The following is an 18,917-nucleotide window of genomic DNA, read 5'->3' as shown; positions in this document are numbered from 1 at the left end:
ACGCCGCCCCGCTCGGCCCTTTAACAATGGGTGAGGCGGGCGGCGCCGCGTGATGGCAGGGGAGCCCTTGGCACGCCGCGCCGCGCTCAGGTGCCCCGCGCCAGGCCCTGCCGCGGCCGTTGCGTAGGGTGAGTGGGGGAGGGGGAGCGCCGCCGGCCCTTTGTTGGGGCGCGATCGGGCTCCTCGCCCGGCGGCGGGGCTTAACGAGCCTCAGTTGTGCCGCCGGCTCGCATGACGGCCAGCTGGGCCGGGGGGCCGCGGGGCCCCGCGGCGAGAGCGGCAGCTGATCGCGCTTAACTGTGGGCGAGCGGGGAAGGGGCGAGCGTGGCGCTGCCGCCCCGTCCCGCCCGCCCGCCCGCGCTCAGCCGGCGCCGCTTCCTCCCCTCCGCCCAGGCCCCGGCCGCGCCGCGCCGCCCCCCATGGAGCTGGAGGCGCAGTGGTGGACCGGACAGCTGGCGGCGGACATCCACCAGGCGCTGCGCTACAAGGTGGGGCCGCCGGGGGGGGGGCGGCGGGAGCGGGCAGCGCGGGGCCGGGGTGGAGCGGGGCGAGCGGTGTCGGTGCCGGCGTTGGCGTTGGCTGAGACCTTTGGGCCGCGTCTCTAGAGCGGGACACGCGGTGCCGTGTGCTCAGCCTGCCCTCGGTCTTGACAGCTGATCTGCCCCGCTGGGCTGTTCTCTGTTCGTCCGGTATAAAAGGAAAAGGACTTTGCTCAGATGTGCGAACGGCTCCGAGCTCAAAGTCAGGGAAGTGGTGATGCTATTGCACCGCCAGCACAGCATCGGGAGCATTTAGGGGCTGTTCAGAATTGCTTCAGCTCTAACTGGGAGTTGCTTGCTGGGGATGGTTTGGTGTGGTAGAGAGCATCTTGACTGGAAAACGAGTTGATAGTGACTGAGCCTATTTCTGCTGCCTTGTGGCATTTGCGGAGAGGATTATCGTTCTCAAAGGTGTGACTGCCAAAGTAACTTGTGGAGGGGGAGAAACACGAGAAAAACAGGATAACGTATGTGCTCTCAGAGTTACAGTTACTACAGCTAAGTCAGATTGTGAAATTCCAAAGTTTCGTAGGTATGAATGGCTTTGGTCACGATGAATTTTTTTCCTGATTTTATAAAACACTGCGGAACTTTGAATTGATGCTAAAACTTGGAAAATTGGGGGTGACTCAGTTCTAACCTGATGTCATTGGATTGTTCTGCTGGAAATCTACTTGTAGTCAAAATCCTACTTAGTCTGCAATGCACAATGTAACTCATAAAAATATGCGTGACAGCAGGCAACGGCTGAGCTGCTGTGCTGCACCAAGGGGATGTAGGCAGGAGCCCTCGGATTCTACTTCTGCCAGGTCAAACTTTGTATTTCAAACACAGTGCTAAAGGCTTTTCTTCTCTGTAGTGTTGGTAGGGCTTTGGTGTTGTCCCCCTCTCCAAATCTCAGGCTGTGTGAGGTTTATGTGCCTTTAACTCAGTGTCTGAGAGCGTGCTGTAATCAGTGTCAGGGCAACATCAGTGAGATCAGATTAAGTCAGGGTCGGAAGTGCATGCAGGAAGAGATGGTGTCCCCCTGCTTCTTTCCCAGTTCCCAGCTTCAGATATAGCTGTCATTGCCCCCCTCACAAAGGCACCTGCAGGACAACCAGCTTTGGTACAAAGTCTGGTTGCTCAGATCAAACTGTAACAGAAGAGGGCTGAGTTAAGCTATTGGACTTCGTGTTGAAGCATCTGAGAAGTCCTTGCATAATGCTGGTGCTTCCCTGCTGGAGAAGCCTTTGCAGTAGAGAAGGTAAAATCAGCAGTCATTCTAGCTGATTGGTGGAAATATGTTAAGCCTTACACTGTTATACTAATGTTATGCAGAACCAAAATATTTAATTCTGTAATACCACAAATAATCTTTGCTCTGTGAAAAGAGATACTGAAGCTAGGGGAACAAAAAGAAGAGGAAAGAAGTAGTTTGCAAGTTCCATAATAAATGTGAGAATACCAGCTATGTTGGTTTGATGCCAGTGTACACTAAATGGTGGTTTTAATAAAATTGCATGCTGCTGTCCATCTAGGAGCTGAAGCTGCCCTCCTACAAAGGCCAATCTCCCCAGTTACATCTGAGAAGATACTTTGCAGATCTGATTGCCATTGTGAGCAATCGGTTCAGACTCTGTCCTGCTGCACGACATCTAGCTGTGTATCTGCTGGACCTCTTTATGGATCGCTATGACATATCCATACAGCAGCTGCATGTGGTTGCTCTTTCCTGTTTACTTTTAGCAAGTAAGTATGTAGTACCATAGTTGAATAAGAGCAATACAGGTGGTTCTGCCAAGTGCAGGGAGTAACCTGGTGGGGATACAGGGGGCAGAGGAAACAAAGTGGTTATAAAAGACTGAGGGTTAGATTTGCGTACTTAAATTTGGCCCAGATGATAAGCCTTTCTTTAGATTTCTGTTTGGACCTCTGTTGGCACCTGATAATACAAAGGGGAAAAAGTGAATTGCAATTAAAAACCAGTGTTTGTGTTTGGAAATACGAATTATTCTAAGACGAATTTTTCAGAGGGAAGCTACAGGAACGGAAAGGCTGCCTTCTGAAGAACGTGTCAAAATAGGTGGATCCAGTGCTGAAAACAATTAAGATACTTGTGATAAAGGAAGAAATGAAATAAACCATATGTAGACTGTTTTGCAGCCTGTTGATGGTGCTGCATGTGTCTGGCATACTTCAGATTTTGTAAATTGTGCTGTTCTTTGTGCAAGCCTAGGCTAAAGTAAATCCTGTGCTGTGTCACATAAAAAATGTAATGTAGGTGAATACACTGGTGATTACACAGTACTCTGAAGATAGAATTAATTACAAACATTCATTAATAACTGTGCTGCTGCTTATATAGTGCTCAGCTAGAATCCTGTGGTGTGTATCCATCTTTATGCACTTCTGGAGCCTTTTTACAAGTCCCCAGTAATATGTGAATGTAGTTTGCAGCATGCTTGCTGGCAATTGTTCTTAAACCAAGCACCCAAGCTTTGTGCTGGTAGCAGAGCTGGCTGCTGGTTCAGTTTCTGCTAACCCATTTCTCTGAATCTATTTTCATTTTCTCAAACAAGATATGTCACATTGTAGGCCCTGTCCGCTAGTTAACACCTCTGTGCTCTGGTTTTCTGGTTTTGGTATACTGCTTCCTTTCAGTGCACTCTGTCTTCAGCAGTACAGCTATTCAACAGAACAGTTGAAAGATAAAAGGAGTTGTTTTGGAATTCTTCTGGGGGTAAATTTTGACTGGATACCACCAGCCACTTTGGCAGAGGATGGGGCTCTGAGTATTAAAAACCTGGCCTCAGAAACCAGTATAATCCATTTAAGAAACTGGATAGTCTCTGAACTAATGCCAGATCTTCAAATTAAATTCATGTTCTGAAGAGGATTATTGGTTTTTTTTTCTTAATCACTTTTACTATCCTTTGTAACAAACTGCAAATAGTGCTTATGAGAGCCTGAAGTACACATTCTTCTGAGAAGCACTGTGTGACTTAGTATGGAAAGCACAAACCAAAATGCTGCTTTGAACTTCTGTCCTGTGTGGCTCAAACAAGTTGTTCAAACAGTATGGTAAGCTAGACAAATCACACTATGCCTGATAAAGTTGTAGAAGTAATAAGAGAAATGAATATGTGAGTCCTGAAAAGCTTCCATTTCTGTAATTAGTTAAGTGTGGAAAACAAAAACGAACAGGCTGGGGCTGGCATGGCCTTAACTCCTGTGTAAATACCTCTCACTGTTAGTGGGGTGAAAGCAAACGATTGGTATGTTCAGTCCTGCAGAAGTCTCTAAAAATGTGCTTTTACAACATATCTGTAGTACTGAATAGTGGGTGTAAGATGGAAAGAATTTGCAATGAAATTTAAATAGCACAACCATATGGCAAACTGTATGGAAATGTGACACTTGTTTCCCTTATTAATGGATTTTCTACATATACAATTCTGCTTCAGGCTAAAAGCATACAGGCCTGACAAGTTAAAGTCCAGGGAAGGTTGAAGCTACCAGCAGTGTTAAGTTTATATGGCAATGTGGTTTTTCAGATGTACATTGCTGAAATCCACTTCTTTGAAATGCTGGAGCAGCATATCTGCTATCAAATCTAAAAATGCACCTAGCATAACAGGTAATAACAGAGCAGATAAATTGACTAGAGAGGTAGCTGTACTCTAATGATTTCTAAAACCAAACAGGGTTTGTGGGGAAGAGAGAGAGTGATTAGGTCCCATGGCAGTGGTATTTCACTATATCACTTCATAATACAGTAGTTTGGTGACAAAAACTTAATATAAGTAGTGCCACGGATGTCATAACATAGCTTACTTCTGCACTTGGCAAACAGTAACTGGTTCATGGGCAGATGGATCAACAGGAAATATGGCACTGTATGATATCCAGCACGATGACATTATCTGCTGAAATTCAGTCCTTTATAGTACATGCTACTTTATGTCTCCAAGTAAGTCTTCCATTTGAGCTTTGCATTTGTGGAAAAGTCTAAAGCTTATTTGATGTACTAGAATTGAAATATGACCAACAACAGTGAGTAGATGCAATGTGTTTTGTAGTTCACGCATGCTGAACCCTTTCTCCCCCTCTTTCTGTTCATCTGAAGGTAAATTTGAAGAAAAGGAAGACAGTGTTCCCAAACTTGAACAACTGAACAGCTTGGGATGTATGACTAATATGAATTTGGTACTAACAAAACAGAATTTGCTTCATATGGAGTTACTGTTGCTAGAAACATTTCAGTGGAATTTGTGCCTCCCAACTGCTGCTCATTTCATCGACTATTATCTTTCTATTGCTGTCCATGAAACTGATCTTCATGATGGCTGGCCGATGGTTTGCTTGGAGAAGACTAAGTTATATATGGCAAAATATGCTGATTACTTTCTTGAAGTATCGCTGCAAGGTGAGTTATGTATTTCAGGTAATTACTTCTTTGTTGTCTTGGCAGATTATGTCCAACTTAAATGAATCTTTTTTTATGCTTTCTTCATTCTAGATCATGCATTCTTAAATTATGCCCCTTCTTTAGTTGCCACTGCATGTGTAGCTTCTTCAAGGATTATCTTACGCCTCTCACCAACATGGCCTACTCGACTGCATCATCTTACTGCATATTCCTGGGATTTTCTAGTGCCATGTATTGAACGCCTTTTAATGTAAGTTAATAGCTGCTTTTTTCTGGCCGGTGTACCAAACTGTTGGTATGCCTAATTGCTTCTAACATTGTGTTGATTTTTTTAAATATCTGTTTATACTTACATATACTTATGTATTAAGTAATATTTTTAGGTATAACATGCTCAGAGAATCTGTTAAATAGCTTGTTCCCAATCTCTGTAGTCCATTAACAGGCAAAAAAGAGTATGGGAGGCTCAGGATCTCATGCTTGCTCTTAAGACTGTGCCTTGGAAGTTAAAAAGAGGCTCCAGGCAGATTTTGGATCAAACGTGGAATTGTTTGAAAAGCCAACTTACTGAGAGAAAAATCAGCTGGGTGGTTGCATCTAGTTTTGTGTTACCATGTAGCAATGCAAATGACATCACACAAAACACCAGCAAATGCCAACTTGAAACTTGCTGGGAAAGGGTATCAAATCAGTTCTTATATTCCAAAGCTCAAGATCTAAACCTGTGCCCACAGTAATTGCTATCCTCCTATAGAGGTTTGCTCTTGCCCTTATATAAGTACAATTATGCACTGTTAAAGTACAGAAAATTCTGAATCTGGAAGAATCAAAACTGTAAATAAGGTTGACATTATCACCTTTGACCTCTGTTTTCTTCAGCAACAAATGTAATGAAGTGAATGGTACCTAGAGCACGCAAATGTGTTGCATTTTCAGTATCACTTTGGAATGCTTTGATATGGGAGGACAGGGGAAGCTTACAGTCTTTTTTGCAGTGCACCATAAAAAGCTTGCAGTCTCTTAAGACTGTTGATGGGCTGAACCATACTAAGCTCGAGAGATCAGCCCTGTACATACAGAACCAAAACCTTATCTGACTTAAGGTCCAATAGAAGTGTGCAGCTGGCACCTGCTTGCTTCACCTCAGCACAAGAGCATGTGAAAGAAAAAGTCTAAATACGTTTAAGGAAGGTATAAATCAAAAGAAAATCAGGTGAACTAAACTGTTTAAGTACAGAGCAGGACAGAATATCATGTTTTTTAAAGAAAAACTTCTACTCTGTTACCGCATTTAAATAAGACAGAGACAAGAAGTAAGTATACTTTCAATGATCTGGCACTCAACTGCAGTATACTAGCAGACTTTCTTGCACTGAGACTATTTTAGATACTGCTGTATTGCTTGTATTGCACTAAAATTTGGTTTAGAATTGCTAGGAAAATAAGTGAAATCCTGAAAAGAAACAAACTTTAAAGGGCAGACTAAAAAAAAAAAATAATTTTTCTTAAGCTTTGGATCCTTTCTGGTAACCACAGCATTTGTTACTGCTCTTCAGTTAATCCAAGAGTTCAAATGACTTTTATATCTATTTTAATGTATTCTGTCTTCTCCATTTGTTTTAGTGCACATGATAATGATGTGAAGGAAGCAAATAAGCAAAAAGGACAACACTCTCAGTCTGCTCAACATACTGTATTTCAGACCCCAGGTCCAACTGCTCATCAGGCTAATGTTCAACCACACATACCACAGTATCTCCAAGCTCATCAGTCTTCATTACAGTATCATCATCAGACATCACAACAGCAAAACTGTCAACAGATAGTATCAGCTAATCACACAGCATCTTATCCACTTCAGACTTGCCCTGCTGCCTTACAGTCTAGTGTCCAGGCTCGATCCCATGTACAGACTGGTGCTGCCATGTCACTAGCTGTTCCTCTAGAAGTGAAGCCATGTATAAGTGTCTCCTACAACCGGAGTTACCAAGTGAATGGACGATATTCCTGTGTTACTCCCTGCTTTGAGAGGTGATAAATACAAAACTGATCTTGTGCTTGTTTATGGGGGGCAGGAAGTTGCATTGAGGGGGAGTTATTTTGTTTTTGTTTAACCTCAAATATGTTTGAGGGCAGGAAGTTGTATTAAAAAAAAAAAAAAAAAAAAAGTCTTTCCAGGAAAAAAAGGCAACTGGATTGACAATTAGTACTGGAGCTCAAATACAGACTGCTTAAACTAAGCACACGGAACATCTGAAAGAGTGTGTATACCTGGGCATAGTAACTTCTTACTCAGGCACTCAGAATAGTCTGTGCTTCTAATGCACATACTTGAAATATTAGCCAAAAGAAAAATGGCTGTGGACTAACTACAGAATTACTGTTTAATGAAGGAGATACGCAGTATTATTTTTGAAGACATTTATGTAATACCACCATACAGTATTAACGTTTACTTTAAATTTACTGAAACTTAAGAATCCACTGAATGCCAGATTTGTCCAAATATGTAGGGACCAGAGGAAGAAACAAATTTCATTTTGATAACTCCACGCTCTTGCTTTTGTGTTGGATATTTGCTTTAGATATTTGCATTTGAGTTAACTGGTATTGTGGCTAGTTTTTTAAGTTTTGTACCCCACAGGATAGATGCTATGTTTTTCCTTCTTTTTTCTTTCCTTGTCCTTTTTGTTTAAAGTAACTCTTTCATACTAACTCAGGGAATTTTCTACTCATTACTTTGCGCTGCTGGTTTGTACGCTTAATTGGGTATAACCTGAGGGAGAAAGGGAAGAGATTATAGCAAATGGAGTGGCTTTTTTTCAGGGCATCTACACACCAAGTACCAAAGGGATGCATTAGTGTTCACAGAATGTAGATGTGAACTACTGTCCAGCAGTGAGGTATTAATGATTGAAGAAAAGAGAAAGTTTCGTCCGAGCTAGTGCTGTGCCAGATTGTTACAGTGGCTGTGATTCCTCCATGAACATGCACACACAACAACCAAGCATCCTCCAATTGTACTGACAGTATCAATTCTACAAAAAAAAAAAAAAAAAAAGGCAGTCAAATAGAAATCCAATCTGTGTCAGGCTTACAGTGGAGGGAAATTCTCAGGTAATAGCGGGGCAAATTTATATTCTGTTTGGGAATTCCAGAAGAAAATGCAGAGATCTACTCTTCTAAATGGGTGGGTCAAAATGTGTTGCAGAGTGAACTGCTTTATCACAATTAAGATGTTAATCACATAACTGTATGAAATTACACTATCTCCTGTGGAGCAGGCTGTCTGAGAGTAGAAAGCTTCACTTGTCCAACTCTTGGATGAAAATGGTAATGAAGATAGTAGGGCAAAACTGCTTAAAAAATAAAAAAAATACCAGCCTCTCCTGTGGTAGAATATGGGAGGAAATTTGGATGACAGGATTCTTACTACTTTAAAATATCTTTATAGGTTGTAAACTTAAGGCTTTTTTGTTGTTGTTCTCTTACCATCTCCATCTTCTGCTCATGTTGTTCTCTTACCATCTCCATCTTCTGCTCATCTTAGTAGCAACACTTACAAAACTTGTACCATCCCATTGGGGATCTCACAAAGACCACTTTGAAAATAGGGGCAGTTAAGATATGCTACCAATAGTAAGGTGAGTGCTTTGTCACTGGAGAGAGGGCCTTCCCATTATGTTCAGAATGGAGAGAATGCAAATACATTCATTCTCTCTGGAATTGAATGATAACATGCTACAAAAAAATCTATTTATTGATGAGGAGAATAAATCCTGTTCCTTTTGTTCTATTTTCTGTATAAATCCCAATTTTTGTTGAGGGCTTTTGTAGCATAAAAGTCTAAGTCAAGAGGGGTTTAGGAGGATAACAAAAGTTTATTGTTGAGAATCAGCTTTGAAATAGGCATAGGGTCAATTCTTACTTCTTTTAAGTGTAAAATCTTTTTCCTCACCTCTCCATCTATTAATGAATATTTCCCCTTGTCTGAAAGTAGCATTAAGTTGAGATTTTCCACCTCATAAGATGCCATGCTTTTTATTCAGCATTGTTACCCATGTAAAAGGGAAATGGACTTCCTTCTACCAGTTTCATTTTGTTGCAATGCTATATCCAAGTCCTCAGTGCTCTGAACTACCTCTGATACTATGAATGTACAGTCTTGTAATAGACCATGACTTGAAGTAACAGCAGATGCCTGTAGCAAACTTTTTTGGAAAATCTCATCAGCTAACTCATCATCTTTAGTTGTGATGCATCAGTATAGGCTTTTTTTTTTTTTTTTTTTTGAGTATTAGTAAAGTTATCCCATAGGCATTTGATATATAAAAATTTAACTAATACTTAACACTGGAATGATAATGGGTGGGGGGATTATTCAGTTAGTTAATACAACCAACTTACATTTAATAGGATATTTTTATTTGACAATTTTTAAGACATTAGGTCAACTGTAAAGAAATCCACTACTTGCTGTTTGTTTTTAATTTATTGCTTAGTCTGTCTTTTTTTTTTTTCTGACACTACAGCTTCATAGTGACTGCAGAGAAAATGTATACTGAACAGTTTTGATGTATTATTTAAAAGGGCTTTACCAGTGTACATTAAAGATACACTGTTCTTACTACTAGAACCAAAATGTTTTCTATAGCATAAATAAGAATGGTGCTCCTAAATGCAAAATGTCCAAAACAATGGAATCTTTGTGAGTGCTATGCATTCAATTTATTTTTAAAAATAAAACTAGTTTTGAATAAGAAAGTCCCAGTGCATACTATGCTTTGTTTTATTTTTTTAATATTTAAACTGGCCCTAATAAGTCTTCTATCACCACTGCATATGAGCTGGAGGTATATGGACTTTTTCTCCACTTCACCACCCCTTACTTCTATGACACTATATATATAAGCAGCTTTGGGAATGCTGACACAACCAAAAAAAAAAAACAAAAAAAAACCAAAACAAAACCCAAACACTGCAAACTGGGGGGAGGGGGTTTGAGTGGGAAGGAAATCATGCAGGAAGGGGCTTTGGAACTAATTGTACCCACAGCATATGTTCAACATTGTACACTTCAACAACCTTGTATCCAGTGCACAGCTGTAACAAAGAAATTGAGAACAAAAGAAGTGTTGCAGGAGGAAAGACATGAATTCATTTTGCTCTCATTCAAAAAAAAAAAAAAAGTGATACATGCAATCCTTTCAATACTTGAACTCAATTAGAAGAACACTTGGCTTTTGGCAAAAGGCTATTGCCACAAGCTTTTAGATTATTTATAATAGCTGCGAGGGCAGAAGGTAATAGTTTTTAGTTACTAATTAATTTACTAATAATGTATACATTTTACAATTGAAAGAAGATATAGAACTCCAAACATCATGTGGGCTGCTCAAAGTATCATTCCCAGAAGGCTAGAAAATGAAAATCTGAGGTCTCTATTAGCTTACATCCATTGTTTCAGGGATAAGCTCTAACTGTGGAAAACCTTCTGGAAGCTACAGAGGGAAAGCAAGCTCTGTTCTGTTCCACCAAGGAATAGGGACAATACATTACATCAGTACAGTGACAGCATACATGAATTACTGATACTTTCCTCTGGAAAGTTTTGTCTTCATCCTTAAGGTGGCAAACCTTCCGTCTAGACTTTCTCCATGAAATCCCATAGTTGGTTGTTTTTGAGTTTTTTGTTTTTTTTTTTTTAATTGTAATTACAAAACAGTAATTACCACCTGACCTTTATGAATCTCTAACTACAAGGACTGACAGCTACACTTCAGTTAGGTATTCCAGTAGAATTCAAAAGATTTTAAATTTCAAGTGTGAAGATTTGTTTTTGTACGTAACACACCAAGTTTCATCTGTCTCCCATGATCTGGGCTTATTACCTCTATCAAATAGTCCTAATTTCTGCCAGAAATTCATTTCATTTAGAAGCTGAAATTCAAAGTTCATATTTTGCAGACTGGCATGTAATTAGAAATAAAAGATTTTTCAAGCAATATGGCATGCTTCCTTAATTTATGAGTGGTTCCAAGTGTTCACAGGAAAATCAGCCTCTAGAGCAGATAGGCCTTATCTAACTGAACAGTAGTGCCCAGTTAGTAGTCTTTATTTCAGAGCAGCAAATTTTTAAAACACCAAGTGGCAATAACAAGATGCTGTGCTATTTTCAGTCTCCATTATAAATAATATAAATAAATAATACAGGTACTAAAACTGCAAACTTGAGATTCATTATGCTTATTCACTATAACATTCACATTCACCATGCAAGTTATTTGCATCATTACTATACGTATTAGCTGATGTATGTGCTTTCAAACTGTCCAGAAATGCAACTTGCTGTTCTTGGAACGTGTGAACTTACTCTCCTGAAAAAATAAGATACAAGAACATTTTCATAGAACATTGTTAAAATTCTCATGAAAGAAAGTGTGCATTTTCCATAGTCTATGAATCACTTAAATGACAACTTGAAACTGTGATTACATGTCTGTAGGAATCTTTTCATGTTAATCATTGCTTATAGGAAGACTAACAGCCATTAGAATGCCAATTCAGTGTACAATCATGGAAAAGCAAAGGTTGGAAGGAATTTCAGATACCATTTGGACCAGCCATACACAGCAAGAGCCAGGCCTAGACAAAACTGTCTGCCATCTTGTCAAGACAAACATAAGTCCTAGGTGTTGAAGAAGCATTGGAAAATGTACCTACATGAAATTTAGCAACATTCAACAGTGGTTTATTTTTGTAGTTCTGAAATGATGCATTACACAATGGTAAGATGTATTCATTAGAAACGTGTTAATTAGAAATTTGTAGGCTTCTTTGTTTTTAAACAGTGACTAAAGCAGTGTTTAGCTAAATGTAGCAGTATGTTTAAATGCACAGATCTTACAGGAGGGTAAATGGCATTCCAGATGGCTTCTTCACACATCTCAAAAGACAGAATTTCTTCAGAAATGCCACAGAAACAGTTTTCAGAGAAAGTGCCCGTATCACAGAGAGTGGCTTCCCACATCTGGTATTGCACCTTATCCTATCTTAGTGCATGCTCACTGTGGAGCAATAAGGACAATTATCCACAAGGATTTGGCTATTCCATACTCTTCTAGCAAAGGTTATGAGTACCAAAACAACTATCTTCATCAACAGATGAAGGACTGGGCACAGAGCCATGCATCCAAAAGAGCATTCAATGACAGACGTGGAAATAGGATAAGATCCTGCTAGGAAACAGTCTCTCTACTAGGAGAAAAGTCCTTACCAGGCTGCTTTATCTGAGTTCAGATTATGGCTCTAAAGAGAAACTCCCTCATCATTGAGATCACTGCATATTTGTTTTGAGAATCCTTTGTGAAGCCTCCCGAGACTTGGAAGAACTTGTTGGTAAGAAGGTAGCAAGTAAGTAGCACTACAGACCACAAAGGCTAAAGATACATCAGAAGAATTTTTTCCACTTCCTGGATTAACTCAACTGCAGGAGTGCAGAAGCAATTCTCAAAGCAGTTCCATTGCCATCTTCTTTATTTCTCTGCTTATATATTCCTCTTTATATTACATGAGGGTTGTAGGGGGGTTTTTTGTCTTTGCTTTCGTTGTTTTTTTGTTTTTTTTTTTAATATTTAACAGGAAACCATTTTATCTTCCTGTTGATTAATTTCACTTTTTACATCCTCCCTATTGACCAAGCAGTCAGCATTCTGGAGAGGACAAGAGCACTGAACTGCTTGTTCAGCTTATTTTCAACTTTATTATGAGATTCCAAAAGAAATATTCTGCATTTTCCAGAGTTGATGGCACTTTTTTCCTCTAAAACAACAGAAAATACATACTGGCAATGAAATAGACTTCCAGTGGGAAAAAAAAAACTAAAAAGGCTTGCTAGTTTTCTTACATATATGCAGTAAGACCATAGCACATCTAGAATTAAAGCAGCACTTCATTTTGCAACCTTTTACAAATGGTTCCATGTTCCTTTCAAAAAGATGCACGACAATTTCGAATAAGTGAAATCTTTCATGTCAGTAGAGTAATTGCAGCACAAATTATAGTTTTCACAAATATACAATTGCAGTGGCTGCACCAACAAACTGAAAGAAAAAAAAAAAAAAAACACATCAAAAAAGCCCAACAAACACCTGGTATGGCTTGAAGGAACTGCTAAGAGCAAACAGCAAAACAATGTAAAATAACATGATAGAAAGGATGAAATTGGTACTTCTCCATTATTACAAAGGAAAACAGAGGAACATTTCATAGAATCTGAAAACAATTTATTTAAATACAGAAATAACTACAACAAATTGTCATAGCTTTCAGTGAAGGCAAGAGCTTAGCAGGGTTTCCAAGAGATTAAGCATTTACGTAGATAATGAAATCATTCAGGATTTAAGCCAATACTAATAGAGGTAATGGAGAAATACCTCTTAATGCAAATTAGTCAACAGGTATCCACGAAAGGATTTCTTGTGCCTTCCACTTAGCAAGTAGGTCTGACTACATGCAGAAATTCTATACATTAAAGCAGTTAATTGTCAATAATTTTTGTGATGTAATGGATATACATTTAATTTTGCTAAACACTTCATGTGCAGTATGTTTTTGTTAGGTAAATAAACAATGTTTTGTGTCTGTTGTTTATGCCTCATTATCAATATCTGCATCAATTCTTCAGAGCAGTAGTTGACATCACAGGTTTTATTTCCATTTAAGTTTACAGTATGACTCAGAAATCCATGCTTTTTTTTTTTTTTTTTTTTTTTTTTTTTTTTTTTTGGCTCTCAGAGCAACAATAAGGGAAAACATATACATTGGCAGGAAACTCTACAGAAAGACTCCATAAAAATAGACTACAAAAGCTACTAACTCACCAAGTACACCCATCCTCAGCACGAAAGTTTAGGAACCAAGAAAGTCAGCACTAATCTTGGCATAAAGACAAAATACAATGAAAATATTTAATGTATTAAAAAAAAAATCTTATCTGTGAATTTAAGGAATGGAAAAGCTTCAAAAAGTTTTGATAAAAATTTATAATACATCTTAGATTCTAAAGACTGAGTCAAGAAATTCAATTTAACATTATAAACAGAAAGGGTTGCTAACAAAATTCTCAAAATGAGCATATCTAACATAGGGTCCTAAACAAGCAGATACAGGCATAACAAAAGACAATTCCAGGAAGCTGAAACTTGATGAACTGACATAAATGGTAGAAACAAAACGTTGTAACTAATCAGTAGAACTCTTCTAGGGAGATGATAAATACTGCATCATATCTAGTCTTAAAATGACAAACCAAGAGCTATAGCTTTTCCTTAATTAAAATAAAGAAAGACAGAAGTTCATATCTGATAGCTTACCGAAGGCAGCCAAACTATATTTTCAACACCAGAAATATCCACCACAATTTCAGATTTGCTTAAGCAATTTCTAATTGTAACTTAAAAGCTGAACACTGAAGAGCCCAGATTTTTTTCCCAAACCAGAAATGGAGTGCCATTGCTTTTGTTGACTCTTGCTCTGTCTCAGAATTTCATCTTTCATTAAAAATACAGCTCAGCATGAAGTCCCACAGCATCTCATGGAATATATAATGTGAACCACAGAAAAAAAGAAAGTATGAGAAAAGTCTTCTAACCTCCTAGAAATCACTGTTAATACCATCCACCTCTGTCTCTTTCACGGTTTAAATACAACAGATAACAGATGCTTAAGTTTAGGGCACTAGCTGAGTCTCAGAGCTAGGCTATTCAGATTTGACAGGTGCTGATTTTCAATAAGTATCAGGCATACACCTGTGACATTAATTACTGGTCTACTTTCTCACAAATCTCAAGAACTGAAATTATAAAATCAAAGGGCAGCATTGTCCCACCACTGTATTATAACCTGTATTTTAAGTTGGCTGAACTCAGTCTCCGTGTCACAACAGAATCTACCTCTATCATTCGTGACTCCTTCTGTCATTGGCTTTCATGCTGAGAAAAAAAAACACCAAAACCAACACCTAACAAACAAATGCAAATGAAGCCATGAGTTTACAGAAGTAAAAAAGGAGGGAGGGGAAGTATTGTAGATGAACATAAACAGAATTTATATTAAAAAACAATGCTGACTGAAACTCTCCAGAGCATTTTACAGAAATTTTCCCTTCTTTACTATCACTTCATGCTAGCTTTATCTTTGCCAATAAGAATCGGAGGCCTCTGGCAGGATTATCTTGAAGCCCAGGTCTTCAGCATTTTTCCTCTCTATTCTATGTTTAATTTCAAATGCATTCTAAAGACCAAAAAGAGGACTGATAACCTCAACCAGGATGAGAAAATAAAGACGTGCAGCACCACGAAAGAAAACACTATTTTGTGATCTAGGAAAAAATAAATTATGAATAGTAAAACATGAAAAAAAAAATTTTCCTGAGGTCAAAGCAATACTTTAAGATGTCAATAGCAATGCTGTCCAAAACATGGTATTACAAATATCTGTTTCAATTAAGAGAAATCAATTTACTTTGAACTGCATTAATAATGAAGATACTCATCCTAAACAGTCAGGGCATAAGCCCTGTTGTTTTAGTCACTTAAAAAAAAGCAAGAGAATAACATTAGTACATTTTGTCCTGTATATGTTGAAGTATTCCTACAAACACAGGTATGCATGTTGAAAATAGCAGAAGTTTAACAATAGTGCTCCTAAATCAGAGCAGCTGGAAGCATTTACAATTTTTAATCTCTTCTTCAGCAACAAATTTAAAATGTTCTTGCAGCTGTTTTAAGACAAAAGTACTTTGGAATGGTTTATTCCTTGAATCCCACATACTGTGAAAGAATGCAAGACCAAGGCTACAGTATTTCACAGATCATCCCCATTTCAAAATGCTTTTTTTCAATTGACTTTTAGAGCCTTTACCAAAAACCTTGAATGAATTTGTATATCTTTCTGACTAGCCCAATAGCATAAGCTAAGGCCAACCTTGTGGCTAATCTGAACACGAATCTTTTAATGGAACAAAGTTTTATATATAAAAGGGTACATTAATGCTTGTAATGCTTCCTTTGTTCCTGGTGCCCTCTTTATTTTTCAAAAATATGCATTTTTTTCTACGGCACAAAAATCTAACTGGCCTTTTCTGATTAGTACTGTGAATGAAGATGTTTCCTGCAAAAATCATTTTGCTTTATTCCTATATTTTCACCAGATTACCAGGTACCTACTGTCCCAGGTAGGTATTTGAAACTCAATTAATGAACCATATGGGATATACAGCATAAGATCAGCACACACCCACATCAGAATTCCAGCCTGTATCCTGTAAACTGCATGCTGCATTGGATCTAATGAGTCCAGAACATCTCAGAGTCTGATTTACTGTTATAAAAAAAAAATTAACTAGAAAGCACCAGAAACCTTAAGTCATCACACTGAAGTTTCCCACAGTTCTGAACGTGAAATCCTAACTGATGAGAATCCTGATAAAACTGAAAAATATATGATTCATTACCACCTGCATCAAGGAGAATTTACTGGCTGAGAAACAGGTGTGACAAGAAAATGCTCCCTTCATCAGCTGCCCAGCATGAAGCATGCATAATTTTGTGTGACATCAAAGAATAGAGGTTTCTCCTTTTCATTAAGAAAAAGAAAGGAACATCTAAGTCCAAATCGGCTGACGTAAGAGAAAAAGCCATGTAAATTTTTTTCTAAATGTATTTGGATGGTCAAGATTTGAAAGGTCATCTCCTTTCCTCACCCAAAAGCAAAGCCATGCATACTCTTGATTTTAATTGGCCATAGTAACTACAGTTTTCAAACAAAATTTATACTTCTCTACCTCATAGGCACCTCACCTATGTTATAACACGTGAGCAGCTGACAAGCATATGCCTAAGCATTTTCCTGAAGGAGGATGCTTTCAAGAAATAGCGAAGGAGAAACGCTCAATTCTCCCAAACTTCCTGAAAACTTCCAAGTCATGGACTTGGACATCTCTACCACTTCCACTCCAACCCATTTTTTTTTTTTTGTTTTTTAAGAAAAAGGTCAACCATCTCCACAATCCAAGTCTCTGCAAAAACCCTTAGGAATAAAAACAGAGACATATCACAGACTTCTAAAGAACTCTACAGGTCAAGGAAAACTATTTGGAATGAAATCTTTCATTAAAATTTTGAGAGAACTTCCTCATAGACTGAAGCTTCATTAAAGGCATGAGACTGGAGGAGATATTCAGGTTAAGCCCAAAAACTTATCATACACAAATATGCGACATAATTCCTTTCATTATACTGTTCTGAACCCTTGGTCTTCCAAGACTTAAAGCTCATAGAATTCAAGTCTATCAGCTCTCATTTATTTATGGTCACTTCTTCTTAAGCCAGTGTTGTCTTAATTTAAATCAGTCTTTCCTGTTTTGGGTTTCTCTTCCTGCTCCACTTAAATCAACTAGGGAAGAGCTGCATAGCTGCATCCCCATCACATGTCCAGGAGCACGTGCTTCAATAAGCAGTGGTCAAGAAGGGGAAATCGCAGTCGCCACAGACTTCTCAGCATACCCTTCTCTAGCTGAATTTAGTTTCTGCTCAGGAGAGCCACAACCAGCAATTTCCAACATCACAGTGCACCAGTGCTAATAAGACAGAAATAAGTAGCTCAGGGACAGATGAAAATCTCTGAGAAGCAACGGAGAAAATCAACTAGAAACTGAAGATCATTCTTAAAAATTGAAAAAATAAAGAACAATAAAAAAGGCTTCCCTGAGCCACTATTATTTTTACTGGTAGTGTACCTGGCAAGTATCTGCATTTAGCTCGACCAAAGGATTCAAAGAAAAAACAAAAACCGCAGAGCTGCTGTAGGGGGCACTGTAATCCTTGATTTGCTCTGAAAGCAGAGAAGTTGTGAAGACTGACTCATGTGTGAAACACGCACTTGGATTAGCTAAAATCTAACACGAGGTCTCATGCATTGCACTTCAGCAGAACCAGGACACACAGTCGTCTAGCTTTCATCAGCTACTGACGATGGTACCTATACACCCTTTTTTCCTCCCAGAAAGTTACATATACAATAATATTCTTAAATACAGGTTTCCCCTCCAATCTCAATAAAACAAAAAAATTTATGTCCTAAGGAAACCTTAGCTCTCAAGATTTTATAGTCGAGGGCAATATCACTAAGTGTACAGTGATTTACAGAAACCTCACTCTAAATGCACCTCATGTACATTAACAGTTAACACTCCAGTTAACAGGAGAACAATTTGTCTTATCATACAGTAAAATGGGTACATCAGCTGGGAAAAAACAAAACAAAACACCAAAAAACAACCCACCCCCCCCCCCCCCCCCCACCAAACCAGCAACCCCATAACCTCCTGGCTCTACACAAGACCACCCAAAACTCAAATCATGTTTCTTAGAATGTTGCCAAAATGCTTCTTCAACTTCAGCAGGCTCAGTGCTGAATTACAGGTTAACAACTTTGAGATGTCTAACAAATATTGCTTTTCTAATTAGAAATGCCAATATAGGAGAAGTATCTCCAGCTTAAATCTTGAAATTCAAGCTTGACAAGACTTAAGTACAAGCTAATGATCAACAATTAACTGCAGATAATGAGATTATACTTTTCAGATCATTTCACACTGAAACAAGACTAATGAAGCACAACAATACACACCCTGGAACGTATCACGCTTAGTGAGCCAATGCTAAGTGAATTGAGATAAAATGGATGTAGCTCAATTTAAGTCAGTATTTTGTTCTGTGCTTTGACAGTGCAAGTTTGTACAGTATTTAAATACTTAGTTAAATACTTTTCCTCCATTAATGCTTTCCCAGACCCTTCTGGTCAGCATTATAACTCAATAAATCTTGTAACAAAAATACATTTAGAAATACCTTTTTTTTTTTTTTTTTTTAAATTGCATGCATTAAATTAACGCATTCCTGAAA

The 18,917-nt window shown here is 38.5% G+C and overlaps 1 protein-coding gene across 2 annotated transcripts; it reads left to right on the top strand.

Annotated features, from left to right (window-relative positions):
• Window positions 1-39: 39 nt before the first annotated feature.
• CCNJ (cyclin J) lies at window positions 40-7,125 on the top strand. Of its 2 annotated transcripts, XM_048945809.1 has the most exons (6): window positions 88-128; window positions 394-488; window positions 2,060-2,270; window positions 4,648-4,947; window positions 5,041-5,200; window positions 6,574-7,125. In XM_048945809.1, exons 2-6 carry the CDS (start codon window positions 420-422, stop codon window positions 6,983-6,985), a joined length of 1,152 nt encoding a protein of 383 aa, XP_048801766.1. In that variant the 5' UTR covers window positions 88-128; window positions 394-419; the 3' UTR covers window positions 6,986-7,125. The 2 variants fall into 2 exon arrangements, with proteins under 2 accessions (XP_048801768.1, XP_048801766.1); XM_048945811.1 differs by lacking the exon at window positions 394-488 and having other exon boundaries at window positions 40-128.
• Window positions 7,126-18,917: the final 11,792 nt, after the last annotated feature.

Source organism: Lagopus muta, chromosome 5 (assembly GCF_023343835.1).
Source record: "Lagopus muta isolate bLagMut1 chromosome 5, bLagMut1 primary, whole genome shotgun sequence".
NCBI classification, from domain to species: Eukaryota; Metazoa; Chordata; class Aves; order Galliformes; family Phasianidae; genus Lagopus; species Lagopus muta.
Note: the sequence above shows the minus strand (reverse complement) of the source record. Positions and strands in the feature narration are given on the sequence as shown.

What these genes read in the sequence shown, in the direction of transcription:
- CCNJ (XM_048945809.1), top strand. Translation starts at nt 420, where the DNA reads ATGGAGCTGGAGGCGCAGTGGTGGACCGGACAGCTGGCGGCGGACATC. An exon ending in TTCCTGTTTACTTTTAGCAA is followed by an intron (nt 2,271 to 4,647) that starts GTAAGTATGTAG and finishes GTTCATCTGAAG; the next exon opens with GTAAATTTGAAGAAAAGGAA. An exon ending in TGTATTGAACGCCTTTTAAT is followed by an intron (nt 5,201 to 6,573) that starts GTAAGTTAATAG and finishes CATTTGTTTTAG; the next exon opens with TGCACATGATAATGATGTGA.